Genomic DNA, 13,758 nt, shown 5'->3' with positions numbered 1-13,758 from the left:
AATGGCACTAGGTTTCAATCCTAATACATGAACTGGCTTTGTGGGAGCTTAGCCTGTTTAGAAGCTCACCTTCCTGGACGTAGATAGAAGACCTTCGTCTTCCCGCAGGGCAGAGAATTTGGACTGCTCTTCAGTATCGAGAGGGAGGGGGAATGGTGTGGGGGGAGGAGAAGAGGAGTGGGGATAGGGGGAGGGGAGTGGGGGGAGGGGGCAATATTTGGGAGGAGGGGAGGGAAATGGGAAACGGGGAGCAGGTGGAAATTTTAATTAAAAAAGAATAAAAAAAAAAAAAATAAAAAAAAAAAAAAAAAAAAAAAGTAAAAAAAAAAAAAAAAAAAAAAAAAAAAAAAAAATAAAGTAGTTCTTAATTAACAATTATATAAATGATTTTTATGTTTTAAAATACAGTTCCTAAGAAGCCAGAATCTACTGATGGTGAAGAAAAGATTGGGAACGAAGAGAGTGATTTAGAAGAAGCTTGTGTTTTGCCTCATAGTCCTATAAATGTAGACAAAAGACCCATTTCCATGAAGTCTCCCAAGGTGAAGTATTCTCTGTGGTTCTTAGAGTGGGTGATAGAAACACTGCACACATTAGAGGAATCTCTAGTGCGATGCCATTGTCCTGAGCACGTGCAGGCTACTGAGTATAGTGCGTTTTTAGAAGTGTGGCCCCAGACTTCTTATTAACCTTGACTGTTCTGTCTAGTCACACTGCCAGAGGACTGTTTCCTTTTGGTTTTGGCTCTGTAGTGCATCTCCCCCCCCCTTGGTTTTTTGAGAGAGGGTTTCTCAGTAGCTTTGGAGCCTGTCCTGGAACTAGCTCTTGTAGATCAGGCTGGCTTCAAACTCACAGAGATCCGCCTGCCTCTGCCTCCCGAATGCTGGGATTAAAGGTGTGTGCTACCAGCATCCAGCTTTTTTTTTTTTAATGTAGCATTCATTCATTTTCTTATTTGTTTGAGAAACTATTGGCCCATGAGGCAATTAATGTTTTCAAAAAGTAATCTGTTACTTCCTCAATCTAAAATATCAGTGACGAGGTGCTTTTCTTGCTTGTGTTGCAAAGTCCTGGGTCCTATTCTTAGTGATAAGCAGATGAGCAAACAACAAAACCGCTAGTGCTGATTGTTTAGAGTGCATGTTAGTAGAGAAACTAATGGAGCACGCTGTTCTGTTTGTTAGGACAAATGGCAGCCGCTGTTGAATACAGTTACGGGAGTTCATAAATACAAGTGGTTAAAGCAGAATGTGCAGGGCCTTTACCCACAGTCTGCACTGCTCAGAACCATCGTTGAATTTGCTCTTAAGGAAGAGCCAGTAGATGTGGAGAAAATGCGAAAGTGCCTCCTGAAACAGGTAAGACTTTGTGTGGCACGCTTCTTCACACTGAGTCAGAAGGAGCACGGACTGTAAATGTTGCTCTTTTGCAGTTGGATAGAGCAGAGGTTCGTCTGGAAGGGATAGATACAATTTTGAAACTGGCAGCCAAGAGTTTCTTACTTCCTTCTGTGCAATATGCTATGTTTTGTGGATGGCAAAGACTTATTCCTGAAGGAATTGCTATAGGGTAAAGCTTTATAAATTTTTCTCAAATATGGGAATCTTGGCAACACACTGCTGTTCTTCTGGAGTTAAAAGTCTGGCAGTGTTGCGAGTCTAATTCTGTTTCTGTGTTTGAAAGGGAACCACTTACAGACTGCTTGAAGGATGTAGATTTAATTCCACTGTTCAATCGGATGCTGCTGGAAGTGACTTTCGGCAAGCTGTATGCTTGGGCAGTTCACAATATTCGATGTGTTCTGATGGATGCGAGTGCCAAATTTAAAGAACTGGGTGAGCTAAAGAAAACGTGATAATTAAAAGTCCTTATTTTAAAACTGATAATACGGTAGTGACTGTGATTGCAGCAATGCCGTGTTGTTGTCTTAAGTGTGTAGTGTAGAGAATTACTAAAAGTCACTTTTGGAAACTTTGTGCACCAGAACAATAATCTTGGGTGCATTTAGCTTTATTTTAGATTCAAAATGGAACTCTGAACATTGTGCAAAAGACATAATCTCAATATTTTAATAAAATAAATTAGGCTGCATTTTCATGAGTGTTACACCATATACTCTGAGGCATCAGTATACTACACTAATACTGATTTCCTAGGTAATTTGAGTATTGTAGAGAAATGGCAAGATTAGTTTTATGGTGGTAAAGTGAAAGACACCCAAAGGTATTTAGAAAATATGATATATACACTTTGTTTTTGTATTTTTTTGTTTTGTTTATTTTTTGAGACAGGGTTTCTTTGTGTTTGACTGTCCTGGAACTCACTCTGTAAACCACGCTGGCCTCAACTAACAGAGGTCCACCTGCCTCTGCTTCCCAGGTGCTGGAATTAAAGGTGTGCACCACCTTGCCCATATATATATATTTACATAATACATATATTTTTTAAATAAATATATATAATTAAAGGTGTGCACCACCTTGCCCAGTGCTAAATATATATATATATATATATTTATGTAATATATTTATATTAATGTACATTAGTACACACACACATAAATTAACCTTAGGGTTTTACTGTGTAGTATGGAGTGCCACACTTTGGGGTTCTTATCCCTACATTTTTTTATTTTGTCCCCACACTTTTAAATTGGTATTTGTTTGGAATTTTTTGGTGTTTCATTTCTTTTTTGAGACAGGGTCTCACTATGTATGCTTTGCTGTTCTGGAACTCAAACTTTACACCAGGTAGGCTTCCAACGCACAGAGGTCTATCTGCATCTGTCTCCAGAGCACTGTGATTAAAGGTGTGCACCAGTACTCCTACCTCTAAATAGTTTCTGTGCTGAAACTGCTAGAAACCCTTTCAGAATCTCTGAATTTTTGAAGCAGTATAATCAGGAAAAGCTTAGCTTCCTCCCTTAAATACTGGCATTATTACAGAGTTCAGTTTGACAATAATGGTGAAAATTGTACTAGAATTTATCACTAAACTAACTTAACTTTTCCCCTTTTGTACTTTATCTTGAAGACAAAGATCACAGTATGTGGTATGCAGATGGTAAGAATACCACAAAATAAAATAGATCTGCCGTAACTATGGGGAAACTCACTGTAAAAAAAGAAGTTACATAAATAAATAAGTAAATAATAACCGAACTCCACTGTGTTGTGAATCAACTGCATTGTGCCTATAAATGAGAAATTCAGCTGAATGTTAATGCTCATTAGGTATCCAGCCTGTCCCCCTGCAAACCATCACTCATGAGAACCTGGCAGGACCAAGTCTGGGGACCATCCCACAAGCTCGATTTCCTCTGGTGATGCTCAGCATGCTCACCCTGCAGCATGGTGCAAACAACCTTGATCTCTTGCTCAACTCAGGCACACTGGCCCTCACACAGATGCCACTGAGGCTGATCGGTAGGTTGGCTTTGACCTTGGATCCTTTAGAAAAACGTGACACATACACATCCTACCCATAAAAGCTAGCCTTTTAACTGTGCTGAGTGTAAGCGAACAATGGTACTGACATCAGCATCTGTTTCCTTTATTTTCTCTCTGGCTGTGTAGATATATACACGGTCACTGGATACATACCCTTGCCTCGCCTGGCACTCTTCATAGAGGCCACCCTGGCCTCAAACTCACAGAGATCCTCCTGATTCTGCCTCCGGAGTGCTGGGATTAAAGGTGAAGGGTCCCCATTGGTGACAGTCACATTTGGAGCAGCTGTCACTACGGTGTTGTTTTAGAACATTTTCATAACCTCAAATGCATCCTGTTTACCCATCACCCTTGATTATCCCTCGTTCCTGTCCTTGCAGCCACAAATTGACTTTCTGTCTCAGTGGATTTACAGTTTTTGAGGATTTCATGTAAGTGCTGTCGTAATTTGTAGGCTTTTGTCTTTGTATTTTAAGTGTAAGTCAGTATTTCATTCTTTTTTATGGCTGAAATGTTATTATTTGAGCATTTGACATTTTGTTTATTCATTGATGGACAGCTGGGATATTTTATCATTTTACTTTAGTGAGTGATTTTGCTAGGAATGTTTGTATATAAATTCTTGGATACCTGTCTCTGATTCTTTTGATGGTAAAAGGAGAAAACACTGAGATCTCATAGTAATTCTGCAGGTGGATGCTAGAGTTTGGAAGGCGCCCCTTGTTCTTTCCAGGTTGTTTAATACTGGAACAGGAAACCAGTGTAGGAACATGCAGATGAGAGAAACCCAACAGTTTACTAAGGAAGTATTCTCAGCTGTAATGAGCGCTAGCGAGCCTTACTGTTGGGGGCTGTAAGAGTGAATGGCAACCCTACTGGAAGACTGGGATGGTCTCACAGTGTTCACTTTGTGCACAAGCTCTGTTACAATTAAATGAGAAGGATTTTAAAAAGTGGGGGGAAAAAGAATTGTGGGTTCTTCCCTGGGAAGACAATTTCTCTCCCTCTCAGCATTCCTTGGTTCCTTGTCTAGGGTTAGACAGCAGCCTGTCCAGGGTTCCTGGGTTTCCTAAGAGGTGCAATCTCAAAGCATGCTTCCTGTTCTTCTGGCTCTTACAGTGGTTTGGAATTCTGCTTCTTCTTCCGGTCATGAGATGGTTTAGGTGTCTGGGTAATTATGGCCTTGGTCAAAAGAATTTAGCAATGTTCCTTCAGTTTCTATTTTGTGGAATAATTTGAGGAGTACTGACATTAATTTTTCTTTGAAAGTCTTGTAGAAGTGTGCATTGAATTTCTCTGGTCCTGACTTTTATTTATTTATTTATTGCTTGGCAGACTTTTAATAATAGTTTCTATTTCACTACTGACTGCAATCTGTTTAAATTGCTTGTGTTTTCTTAATTTAGCTTTGGTAGGTGGTATATATCAAGAAATATATTTATTTCTTTTAGATTTTCCTATTTGGTGCAGTATAGATTTTTAAACTATGTCCTTATGATTCTCTGATTTCTTCTGTCTGTTGTGCTGTCCCCCTTTTCAACTCTTAATTTTATTAATTTGGATCTTCTCTTTACATGTTTTGGCTAATTTGGCTAAACTTTTTATCAATCTTACTGATTTTCATTAAGAATTAACTCATTTCATTGATTTATTTGTATTTTTGTTGTTGATGATGGTGGTGGTATTGTTTTATGTTAATATTTTATTGATTTCTGCCTGGAGTTTGGTTAGTTCCTGCCATCTACTACTTTTGGGTGTTATTTCTTCACTTTGTTCTACACCTTTCAGGCATGTCAGTAAGTCACTGCTAATGTGAGACCTCTAACTTTCTGGGTATCACTTAGTACTATAACTTGCCTCTTAGGACTGATAGTTTGTTTCCTGTATATGTGGGCATGGTGTATTTTCATTTTCATTACAGTCCAAAAATTTTTTAATTTTCTTTTTTAATTTCTGTTTTGACCCACTTTTCATTCAATAGTGAGTTGTTCAGTTTCCATGACTTGGTATGCTTTGTGCAGTTTTTGTGGTTGTTGATAACCAATTTTAATCCTTGATGGTCAGATAGGGTGCAGGGTGTTATTTTAATTTTCTTGTATTTTTTAAGACTTGCTTTAAATATAAGTATGTGGTAGATTTGGAAAAATTTCCATGAGCTCTTAGAAGAAGGCACTTTTTTTTTTGTCTTTGGGTAAAATATTCTGTAAATATATCCTAGGTCCATTTATTTATGCCATCATTTAGCTCCAGCATTTTTCTGTTTAGTTTTTGTATAGATGATCCATCTGTTTCAAGAGTTGAGTTTTGAAATCACCCGCTTTCACTGGGTGAAGGTCAGCATGTGATCTTAGCCGTAGCAGTGTTTCTTTGTGAACTTTGTGTCCTCGTGCTTGTGCGTAGATGTTTGGAATGATTCTCTTGGATTCATTCTTTGACAAGTATGCTGTGTCCTTCCCTAGTTCTTCTTACTCATTTTGGTTTGAAGTATACTTTGTCAGATATTAAATACCTCCATTGGCTTGCTTCCTGGGTCCATTTGCTTGGAACATTCTTTTCTATCCTTGTATGCTGAGGTGATGTCTGTCCTTGATGGAAGGTGTGGTTTTTGAAAGCAGTGGAAGGATGGATCCTGTTTTTTGTTTGTTTGCTTGTTTTTATTAATTTATGGTTTTTATTGGTGAACTGAGACCATTGATGTTGAGAGTTATCAGTGAGCAGTGTTTTCTGATTCCTGTTATTTTCTTGTCATGGTGTGGGCTCCTCCATTCTTGATTTGCTGCTCTGAGATTATTTATTCCTTCTCTTTCCTTGACTGTGATAAACCTCTTAGATTGAAGTTTTCTTTCTAGCACCTTCTGTAGAGCTGGATTTATAGATAGATCCTGCTTAAATTTAGTTCTGTCTTGAAATCTTGTTCTTTCTTTGTCTAGTGTAATTAAAAATTTTGCCAGGTGTAGTAGTTTGGTTTGGCATCTGTGGTCTCTTACGAGTTTGTAGAACATTGATCCAGACCCTTCTGGGTTTTAGTCTTCATTGAGAAGTCAGATATTATTCTATTGGGTCTGCTTTTATATATTTCTTGGACTTTTTCTCTTACAGCTTTTAATGTCCTTCCTTTTTTGTATACGTTTAGTGTTTTGGTTATTATGTGTCAGGGCAGTCTGTTTTCTTGCCCATTCTCTTTGGTTTTCTATATGTTTATTGGACCTTGATAGGGATCACCGTCTTTAGGTTGGGAAAAGTTTCTTCTGTGATTTTGTTGAAAATATTTTCTCTGCCTTTGATCTGAGTTTCTTCTCTTTCTATTATGTTTATTCGTAGATTTTGTCTTTACATAGTGTTCCAGACTTTCTAGATATTTTGTACCTGAATTTTTTTGAATTTAACTTTTTTCTTTCCTTTTTCTTTTTGCCAGGGTATTTATTTCTTTTATCTTGTCTTCAATGCCTGAGATTCTGTCTTTCATCCACTCTGTTGGTGAGGCTTACCTCTGAGGTTTTTGTGTGACTTCCTAAATTTTTTAAATTTTAGTTTTACTTTCTTTTGGGATTTTGAGTTGCTGCCAGGTGTGGCTATTGGGAGACCTGGGTAGGATCTGTTCCTTGGTATTGGGGCCTGATATGAATGCCTAGAGATGAGCTAAAAGGGGACTGAGTGGGTCCACAAGAAGGAAAAAAGCTGTGTCTACCATGAGGTTTGACATAGAATAGAGTTAGAAAGGGTGACCAGGCCCCTTCATGTGGTCTGCTACAGGCTGGGATGAGACTGACGAACTTGCCATGGGGGGAAAGTTAAGATCACCTACTGGGTTCCCAGGCAATGGCGGCCAGTGAGTTCCCAGGTGAGAGTGTCCTTGGGTATTGGAGGCTGACACAAAGGATGAGGCTGGGTGAGAAAGGCTGGGTCCTGCCAGCGTCTGCAGAGTTCCCGGGGAATGGAAGGGGAGGAAAGACACTTGCAGATGGTTTCCTGCAGGGTTGGGGGTGAGACTCCAGTATAAGTTCTTTAAACTTAGTGCTGATCAGTTCTTCTTGATCTTTGTGCTATGTGTGTGTGTGTGTGTGTGTGTGTGTCTGTCTGTCTATCATGTGTGTCTCTGTGTGTCAGGATCCTTCTGTGTAGAACAGTCTGCTTTGAGCTCATGATCCTCTTTAGTGCTAGGATGATATGATGTCACCACATTTTCTGATGTGTCTGTAAAAACATAGCACATTGGACGCTGGGAAGATGGCTCTGCTGTTGAAGGAGTACTTCCCCTGATGCTGAGAACCCGAGTTTAGTTAGTTCCCAGCACCCGTGTTTGCTGGTCTACAACTGCCTGTAACTCCAGCTCTATGGCACCTGCTGCCACTGTACCCACTTGTGCAAACCCACGCTCAGACATGCAACTTACACATAAGTGCAATTTTTAAAAATAGTAAAAGTAGGACATTGCGGCTAATTACAGGCTCAGCTGTTGTTCGGCATTCTGACAGGTCCTACTTGTGACAGTGTTGAGGAGGACATGAGTGCTTCTGCCCGGGGAGCCTCTGCTTCAGTGTTGGAGGAAACAAGGAAGGAAACCGCTCCTGTTCAGCTCCCTGTTTCAGGGCCAGAACTGGCTGCTATGATGAAGATTGGAACCAGGGTCATGAGAGGCGTGGACTGGAAGTGGGGTGACCAGGTACTCAGAGCTTTCATTAACATCTTAGCACATCTAACACCAAACAGTGGAAGTTGGAATAGGTGGCTATCTGAACTCAGGACTTACAAGATTAATAGGTGACTTATTGATTTCTGAGCAATAAAATAGAGGCAAAAGACATGAGGACAATATTTTCCTTCCCGTGATGTCACATAGATTTTCTCAGACACACTGCTAAGCATGGGTTTGGTCTCCGTATTCTTAGAAATTAAATTGTCTGAGATCAGGTAATGGCACCCTGTCAATACCTTTCTCTTTTGGGATACTTGACAGAATATTGCTAAAAGGCCTAGTGATTGAGGTCATTGGAAAGGCCACTTTGATTGCTGGGACGCTCACTATGCTTTGTTCAGAGAATTCCTTAGTTGACAGAATTCTTTTCTTTAATAAAGGAACATGAGCTTGTGATTTCATGGCATTTAAAAATGATATGATTGCCAGGCAGTTGTGGTGCATGCCTTTAATTCCAGCACTTGTGAGGAAGAGGCAGGCAAATCTCTGTGTTCAGGACCAGCTTGGTCTACAGAGTGAGTTCCAGGACAGCCAGGGCAGTTACACAGAGAAACCCTGTCTTAATCCTCCCACCCCACCCCACACAAAGTAAAAACAATGATAGAATCTATACATTTTTTTAGTTATATTTGGGTCAGGAGGAGGTTGAATGAAAATCTCTGTACAGAATCAATACAGGAACCATGGTGGGTCCAGAACAGGACAGTCACTTTCTTACCTGGTCTTTGGTTTTGCTGTTTCAGGATGGGCCTCCGCCAGGCTTAGGCCGTGTAATTGGTGAGCTGGGAGAGGATGGCTGGATCAGGGTCCAGTGAGACACGGGCAGCACTAACTCATACAGGATGGGTAAAGAAGGAAAGTATGACCTCAAGCTGGTGGAGTTGCCAGTGTCATCACAGCCCTCTGCAGAGGATTCAGACACAGAAGATGACTCAGGTGGGTGACTCACAGAATCCTTTAGGTCAGGGTAGCGTGGCAGATTGTTCATGAGTTGGGTGGCTGTCCTTTCCCTCTGCAGAGTTAGAAGTGGTCAGGATGCATTGGAAGACATTGCTCTGCTTGCCCCTTAAACACATGATTCTGGTGTAGATGGGTAAAGGGGCTCGGTCCAGTAGCCTGGACAGACTGACGCATCTTCACCTTTATTTTGTGCTTTCTGACGCCCTTCCAGAGTGGGGTGGAAGATAGAGTGCAACATGCTTGTTAAATTGGATCTTAACGTCTTTTTATTTGTTTTTATATGTGTGTTTGTGTGTCTTACTTGTATGTGATAAGTTAGGGGACAATTTGTTGGGGTCACTGGTGGCAGGTATCTCTGCCTGCTGAACCTTGAAACAGTAACAACAACAAACCTATTTATGTACTTATTTTGTTTGAGGACGCTTTGTTTCTTCCTCCACCAGCTTCAAGGTATGGCCCTGTTGTAAGGAGAGTGGGTCGCTTGTTTGTCCCGGCCACCTAACTAGCTTACACCTGAAATAATCACACAGCAACCGTATTAATTTAAGCACTGCTTGGCCATTAGCTCTAACTTTTTATTGACTAACTCTTACATATTAGTTTAACCCATCTCCATTAATCTGTGTTTTGCCACATCGCTGTGGCTTACTGGCAAGATTCTAACCAGCGTCCATCTCAAGCAGAGAATCCATGACTTCTCTCACTCTGCCCTTCTTCCCAGCATTCAGTTCTATCTTCTCCTCCTACCTAAGTTCTGCTCTATCAGGCCCAAAGCAGTTTCTTTATTCATTAACCAATGAAAGCAACACATGAACAGAAGAACCTCCTACACCATGGCCCCACCTGCTTCCTTTAAGTTCCTCCCTATTCCTTGATAGTTGGAGGGTGTGCTAAGAAGAGAGCTCCTGGCGTCGAATGTGAGAGAAGCTGTCCCATAAACTGCAGTGGGCTCAGAGCATGCACATTTAGTCTAAGATGACAAGTGCTTATCTTGTGGGTGGGTGTTGGCTATACTGTCAGAGCATCTGAGCTATAGTGTGTGCCTCTTGTAGCCCCTTCTTCTTCCCAGCTGTATGGGAGTATTTGTCATTGTGGAGTGAGCCAGGGAAGAGGTGGCTGTGTGACAGAGCCGTGGCCTCCTTGTCCCACAGCTGGACTGACTGGCCATGCACGTGGCTGCTCAGGGGATGCTGCTGCTTTGTCTTTGCTCCCATTGTAGTTCCTAGACATTTAATAACTTGTCGTTTTTGTTTGTTTGGTTTTGATTTTTTGAGACAGGCCTTCTCTGTGTAACAGCCTTGGCTGTCCTGGAACTTGCTCTGTAGACCTCGAACTCACAGAGATCCACCTGCCTCTGCCTCCCAAGTGCTGGGGTTAGAGGCGTGCGCCACCACTGCCTGGTGATAAGTTTTCTTTTTCAAGATACAAAACTTTGGAATCATTTTATTGCTTATATAGTAAGGTTGCTTAAACACAATATTATTCTGAAATCTCATTTTCTAGGGTGGGGTAGATAGCTCACTTTGTAAAGTGATTATTCTTATGTAAACATGAGGACCTGAATTTGATCTCCAGCAAAAGGTTGGCATGGTAACATGCATGCTTGTAATCCCAACTCTGGTTGGTGTAGATCTATTGGCCAGACTTGTTAACTTAATCAGCAATTCACAAGTTTCTGTGAAAGCCCTGTCTTTACAAACAAAATGGATGTTACCTGAAAAAAAAGACACTGGAGGTTTTCCTCTAGCTTCCACACTCTCTCTGCCCCTGCACCTCCTCCTCCTAAATCTCATTTTCTTTGAGGAAGATGGTAGCAAAATGGTCAGGTAGCCAGTGGCAGTGGCAGGAGGCTTAGACAGGAGAATCTCTTGGACCCAGGGACTTGACTTAGACTGGGTAATATTGTGAGAGTCTCTTGGGGAAAAAAAAGAAAGGAGAAAGAGAATAAATTTTAAGTTTCCTTTTTTCTTGTGAAGGTCTGTTTCATTTTGTAGTATTAAAAAGAAGTTTGTTAGATCTCTGTATCTTCTTAATTTTTCTGTGAACCTAAAACTATTCTAAACTTTGTTCAGTTTTTGTAAAGAAAAACAGAGTGTGGTATTAAGTACCTTAAATGACACCCCCAGATGATTTTATTCAGGACGCTGTTTCTTGTTTTCACTGTCCTTTTCAGAAGCTGAACCAGGAGACAGGAGCATCCATCCCACAGCGATGATGCTGACCAGCATTATTAACTTACTACAGACTCTGTGTCTGTCCGTTGGTGTCCACGCTGATGTCATGCAGAGCGAGGCCACCAAGACTTTGTGTGGACTGCTGAGAATGTTAGTGGAAAGTGGAACAACAGATAAGCTATGTATGACATGAATCAATATGAGCACAGAGCCTCAGTGTGGATGCGTGTGTGTGAACCTCTCAAGTCTGTATGTCTGTGGGCCAGTCTGGGGGTGAGACTGTGAGTCAGGTGTGTGTAGTAAGGCCCCTGTGACTGCTGGACCTCAGCATTATAGACATGATGTAGCAAACAACAGAAAATTTCACTAGGGCTGCTTCCTTCTGAGGCTACCAGAGAGAATGTGTTCCAGGCTTCTCTAATACTGGTTTGCTTGACAGTTCTTGACTTGTAGGCATATGAACATAGTCTTTGTCTTCTTGTTTACACTCTCCTCTGAATGTGTGTGTTTGTGTGCATGTGCTTCAGATTTCCTCTTTACAGGGGTACCAGTGAACCTCACCCAGTCTATTTACATCTTCCCCTTGTGAGATGCTAGAGTCAAGGCTAGCACTGAATGAGGGCGGGCATGGGATGGGGGAGGTGTATGTGTGAGGACTACTCAGCCTCTAGTGCTGCTCCCTTAGAGCACTGGAGACGAGGGATCCTCACGGCAGGCTCTCAGCAGAGCCCTGCTCCTTCCCTTTGCCTTTTCTTGGACATCTTGTGCTGCAGACTTCACTGCTGGTCTCCTTGTCTTCTGTGCACTCTGCACTACTTATGTCCTTCTCTTGTGGAAATCTTTATTTGCTTTGGGCCCAGCCCCCTTCCTGCATGTTATCTCAGTCTTTAATATTAATCCTCAGAGACCTTATTTTCAACTAGGGTCAAATGCTGGTGTTCTGACTGAGTACCAGTGTAAAAACAGCAAATATCACTTGAACTTGGGTGGATGTTTCTGGTTGCCTGAAAGTATGTATGACTGTCAAAGGAATTTGGAGCATGTGTAGCTGTTAGCATGCTTGTGAGTGTGAATGCACACAGATGTGTTTGGATACATTTCTGATGCGTGTGTTAGCTCTGTGTGAGTAAATGCTTGTGTGAGACAGTTTGTTTGCCACCGCTGAGCATGTCAGTCAGAATTCTCTAGAGAAACAGAACTGACAAAATGAATCTATCAGTGTGAAAACAGGGTTATTAGAGTGGCCTACAGACTATGGTCCAGCTATTTCAACAGACAGACCAAGCATCTAGTGGTTGTTTGGTTCACAAGGCTGACTGTCTGTACTGGCCTTCAGTGTATGCCAGAACCCCAAAGAAGTAGAGTAATGCTCATGAGGGCAAGAACTTCAGTGAGAGCGAGGAGCGTGAAAGAACAGACACTTCCTCCTTCCATGTCCTGTATGTAGGCTCCACACCAGAAGGTGTGGCCCAGATTTACAAAGTGTCTTCCTACTTCAAATAATTCCATCAAGAAAAATTCCTGTCGGGCGGTGGTGGCGCACGCCTTTAATCCCAGTACTCGGGAGGCAGAGGCAGGTGGATCTCTGTGAGTTCGAGACCAGCCTGGTCTACAAGAGCTAGTTCCAGGACAGGCTCCAAAACCACAGAGAAACCCTGTCTCGAAAAACCAAAAAAAAAAAAAAAAAAAAAAAAAAGAAAGAAAAATTCCTCACAGCTGTACCTAGCATCTCTGGTTTTAGTTAATTCCAGGTCGTCGGTTAGCAACCAATAATAGAATCACACTGAATGAGTGATCTTGTGTTGGAAGCATGAAGTTATGTGTATTTGAGTGTTTCAGTGTGGTTGTGTGAGTATGTATGTACGGGAAGGTCTGTGTACAAGTAGCTGCGTCAGATGTAGTGGGAATGTGCTTGTGTGTGTCCCACTTGTGTGGTTGCAAGTGTGTGAGAGTGTCTGTTCCTGACTGTGAGTGCAAAACCAAGTATCGGTAATGAGCATGCATGAGTGTCCGTGCCAGTGAGAGTGAGGGCGTGTGGGTGTGGTCTGGGGGGTAAACATAGGCACAGATGGCTGTGATAATATGGGAGCAGGTGTTGAGTGTTAGCTGAGCACATGCATGCTATCAGTGTCACTGTTGTGAATGTACATAGGAGAGCAAAGGTCAGACTTGAATGTGTCACTGGGAGGAGGCTTGTTTGTTGATAGAGGGAGAAAGTGAGCACATGTATGTGCATAGGTGGATGAGTGCAAATGGATGTGTATGCGTATTTTAGCATGAGTGATTGTCTAAGCATATGTCTTCTGTATAAGTAGGAGGGATGTGTGCAAAGTGTGTCCTTTGCTTCTGTATGCAATGTATGATTGTGAGTCTACTAGTGATTGCAGTAGTAGTAAAGGTGAGAGCTTGTGTGAGTGACTGTGGCAGACAATATTTGAATATGTCTCAGAAATTTGGAGTTAGTGTCTAAGTATATATG

At 41.6% G+C, this 13,758-nt stretch overlaps 1 protein-coding gene across 1 annotated transcript in view; it reads left to right on the top strand.

Moving 5' to 3' along the window:
- The window catches only part of LOC130865102 (putative HERC2-like protein 3), a 58,118-nt gene that overhangs the window by 37,354 nt on the left and 7,006 nt on the right, over window positions 1-13,758 (top strand). Inside the window, 8 exon segments of the mRNA XM_057755984.1 lie at window positions 409-542; window positions 1,185-1,358; window positions 1,433-1,569; window positions 1,684-1,835; window positions 3,234-3,425; window positions 7,925-8,112; window positions 8,889-9,081; window positions 11,279-11,461. Of these exon segments, the coding sequence (XP_057611967.1) occupies window positions 409-542; window positions 1,185-1,358; window positions 1,433-1,569; window positions 1,684-1,835; window positions 3,234-3,425; window positions 7,925-8,112; window positions 8,889-9,081; window positions 11,279-11,461 (1,353 nt within the window).

The sequence above is a fragment of the Chionomys nivalis genome, chromosome 23 (assembly GCF_950005125.1).
Source record: "Chionomys nivalis chromosome 23, mChiNiv1.1, whole genome shotgun sequence".
Lineage (NCBI taxonomy): Eukaryota > Metazoa > Chordata > Mammalia > Rodentia > Cricetidae > Chionomys > Chionomys nivalis.
Note: the sequence above shows the minus strand (reverse complement) of the source record. Positions and strands in the feature narration are given on the sequence as shown.